Source organism: Phalaenopsis equestris, unplaced genomic scaffold (assembly GCF_001263595.1).
Source record: "Phalaenopsis equestris unplaced genomic scaffold, ASM126359v1 Scaffold000002, whole genome shotgun sequence".
NCBI lineage: Eukaryota > Viridiplantae > Streptophyta > Magnoliopsida > Asparagales > Orchidaceae > Phalaenopsis > Phalaenopsis equestris.
Window position 1 is genome coordinate 30,596,178 of NW_018164444.1, and position 4,050 is coordinate 30,600,227.

General features: G+C 31.4%; 1 protein-coding gene across 1 annotated transcript; it reads left to right on the forward strand.

Moving 5' to 3' along the window:
* Window positions 1-851: 851 nt before the first annotated feature.
* On the forward strand, window positions 852-1,404 carry LOC110039554 (ribosome-binding factor PSRP1, chloroplastic-like). Its single transcript, XM_020744662.1, has 2 exons — window positions 852-959; window positions 1,061-1,404. The coding sequence occupies exons 1-2, from the start codon at window positions 875-877 to the stop codon at window positions 1,201-1,203; spliced, it is 228 nt and encodes a 75-aa protein (XP_020600321.1). The 5' UTR covers window positions 852-874; the 3' UTR covers window positions 1,204-1,404.
* Window positions 1,405-4,050: the final 2,646 nt, after the last annotated feature.

Sequence of the window (4,050 nt, forward strand, 5' to 3'; positions counted from 1 at the left end):
ATTGATGTATCCAAATTTCGAGAAGCTTTGTTCTTATGCCTGCCAAGCAGTTCCAGATTGACTTCTTTTTTTTTTAAAAATTCTCTAAAATTCGTGATTGGTTTTCTTGCATGATTAATTATTGAAATCTAGAATAATCTTAAATTTTTAAATGTGTCCTTTATTTTTTATCTAACATTTGATTATTTTGCGATCCATGTTATTTGTGTGAGATTGTCAACCAATGGTTAAATGATCATTTGTGCAGCTTTTATTAAAGGTTTAAAAACTATAGTGAATGATATCAGTCCAGTAAAAAATGCTATTTTGAATAATTTTGAAATCATCATTTGTGCAAATTTTCAACGTGGTTCAGTTTGTTGTGCAAAATAATGCGGAAAATAAATTCATACAACCAAAAAACTAAACAATCAAACACAGTGCGATTTACGCAGTTTAGTACAAATTCACCTACGTTCATGAGAAGAAGCTATTCCACTATCAAAAAGAGGGGAGAGAAAATCGGCTGAACTAGAATTACAACTTAACACACTTAAATCCTCTATAATCTCTCTTATATAAATATGAGAGGATTATGGTATATAAATTATAAATATTTCTAATATAAGAAATATCATATTTACATCTTCTCAAATTATGTTTTTTAATATAGAAATATTATATAATTAGATCTCCCCAAGTTAGGTTACCTAATATCAATCTCTCTAATATTTAGCATTTCCTAATTTACAACAATTAGATTTTAATACTTTTCATAATACATTTCTCCTGCATTGGCTTTACTATTTTTCATTAAATAATTTTGAATACAAAATTCATTTTTCATGTGATGGGGAATATCTCTCATCAGGTTGTTCGTACAAAATATTTCGAGATGCCTCCATTAACTGTGGAAGAAGCTGTGCAGCAATTACAGAATGTGGATCATGACTTCTACGGCTTCCGAAACGATGAAACAGGTGAAGAAAATGCTCGCCTTGTTGAGCCTTTAGCCTTCATACGCTGCAGATTCTATTTCTTTGCTGCTGATTTTGCATATTTTGCTGTATTTCTCTATCAGGTGAGATAAACATTTTATACAAAAGAAAAGATGGTGGTTATGGATTGATCATCCCAAAAGATGGTGGTAAGGAGCAGAGGCTTGAATCGGTGGAAGCACCGTCGGTGAAAGAACCTTCAGTTTTGGATCAGATAAAGAGCTGACTCCCACCGGAATTGACTGTGTTCTAATCTCTTTTTTTTATTTTATTTAGTTATTTATTTTAATTTTGATGTTTATTTGACCAATTTTGTATATGTTATGATCTGTAGTGTTGATATTTGACTTTTTGTTGTTAAAGATGTGCATGAACTGCTGGCATGGAATATTTATGAAGTGTCGGGCATTTAATTTTCAATTGCGAATTGTGAGTCCAATAGTTGTGAGATGATAGGTAAAATGTTGGTTTATGAATTATGAAATTTTAGGATTATTTTTATAATTGAAGGAGTGACTGCAATTATCGGAAAAAAAAAGGTTGGACAGTAAAGGCAACAAGATGGACAAAAAACAAAGAGCGGGTCATAATCTGAAGATTTTATTAAGCAACAGTATTACATTCCAATGGGAGCTTTGTTAGGGTTTTGGGGTGTTTATTTTTCTCCTCCCATTTTTGTCCTCTTGCAGTAGGGTTTGCCTTCATTCAAAGGAGTTGAGTGGTGTTTTTCGGTTTTGGGGCTGGGCCCCTTTTCTTTAGAATGCATACATCTTCTTTTTCATCTCTTCTCTAGTTGTTTTGGCCGCTCTATCCTTATCTGATCCATTGCTAAATTGGAAAGAGCTTATGTCTTCGAGTCTTCCTAACTTTTCTAATTTCTCTTTTTCTTTCATACCTTGTAAGGAAGTATTGTCTCTTTTTCGGATCAAGAAGTGAAAGATGGTTTTAAACTCTGGAATTTTGTGTTAGTTGGTCATGCATTGGGTAAGTGTCTTTTTTACCATAATTTGTTGCAAGCTATCAGTAAGATGTGGAAGTTGAAAGGACTCTTGATTTGTCATCTCTTACTGAAGGTTTTTCTTCTTTAAGTTTACCTGCATAGAGGCTTTTGATATGATTTTGATGGATGGTGCATGATTATTTATGAGGCTTTTTTTTTTAAGCAATGGACACATGATTTTAAACCAGTTAAGGAAGATTTTAGGAATTTTCCTATCTAAGTTTAATTACCCAATCTGTTGCTTTGTTGCTGGTTGGAAAAGGGTATATCTAAGATTGCTTGTAAAATAGGTGTTACATTGGTAGTTGATTCTTTCACTGCAAATGGTTCACGCCTTACTTTTGCTAGACTTAACGTTCAAATTATTATTGATATCGTTCTTCTTGATTCTATTGAATTTGTTGTGATAGATCAGGTCATCATGCAACCATTTGTTTATGAATGAAAGCTAATTCTATATAAAATATTTTCTATTTTTGCTTATGACTCCTCTAATTGTCTTAAAACTCCTAATTTTCAGCCCACTTTTGTATTTTCTGCTTTTTCGTTGTTGCCGGGGTTGAAGTAGGAATAGAAGAGATAATTTTTAGAGGTTTCAAATACTTCCTCGAGTGAATAATATTCCTTCTTCACATCCCTCCCTTTATTTTTATAATATTGATGTTTCCCCTGACTTAAACATTCCTTCTGAAACTTACTGTGCTGACCCTTGGGATCGTGATATTGTTATTTCTTATTGCTCAAGATGTCTATTCTATTTTGCCCAATGTTAATGATATTAGGGGTAATGTTACCCCATAGGATTTTAATTATTTCCTCAAGATAATGCTGATGTTCTTGACAGTGAAAATTGTCCATTGTTGTTATTTTGGAAGATGATGCTGCTGATATGGTTCTTCCTCAAGTGAAAAATCAAGATAGATCTGTTTTTTAGCATAATTTATCTAAGACTATGAGTATTTCTGCTCATGTTGATTCTTCTGCCACTCTTCACTCTTCTTCCTCTTTTTGACCTCTTTTTAAGGCTAACATGGGAGGCCAAAAGGAGGAATTTCTCACTGATTTACTTTTTTTTAAAATTCTATTTTTTTCATCTTATAATGATGTTTATTAATATTATTGTTTGGAATGCCATTGGGCTTAATAATGAAGCTCGCATTGAGGATTGTGTAAGCTTCTTTATGATTATAAATTAAAACTCGTTTATCTTTTTGTAACCAAATTATCTCCATCTTCTCTTTCAGATACCTTTTCTATTAATCGTTTTAACTTGCTTTAGTCAGAAAAGAGATCTGGGATGATATTTTATCTATCTAAGTTAATATGCAAGATCCTTGGTTGATTTTGGGCGGTTTTAATTGTATTCCTAAAATTGATGAGACAGTTGAAGGTATTCCTCATATTCCTAGTAAGCTCACAGACTTTAATAATTGTATTGTTCATAGTTGATTCAATAATCAATTGGATACACCTATTAGATGTCTTTTGGATTTAGCTCTATATAATACTCATTGAATGAATACTTTTCCTTATTCTTTTTTTAGAGTTATGGGTTTATACACTTATAACTATTCTCATATTTTTGTTTCTTTGGGTGATTCTAATAAACTTGGAAGTAGATATATGTATAAGAACTTTTGGGGCCATTGTATTAATTGTTGTGATGTTAACTCTGATTGGAATATTTAGGTTAAAGGTGATCCTCTTTTTGCTATTGCAATAAATTGAAAAATGTTTAAGTTTGCTTTGAAAATTTGGAATTGGAATAGTTCTAATTCTATTTCTGTTTCCATCACTGATCTTAAAAGCCAACAGGAAGATCATTTGAACCATACATATATCAATCCTTATTCTAAAGATTTGGTTACTCAACTTGTCTGTAATGAAAGAGATTTGCATAGTGCTATTTTTGTGAATATAAGTGGCTTAAGCAAAGGGCCAACTTTTCCTAGTTGAAGAAATGGGAGGATGATATTAATTTTTTCTATCATAAAGCCAAAATAAAAAATAGTGCTAATTTTATTAAAGAACTTTTGTTTGACAATATATATATATATATATATATATTATAAT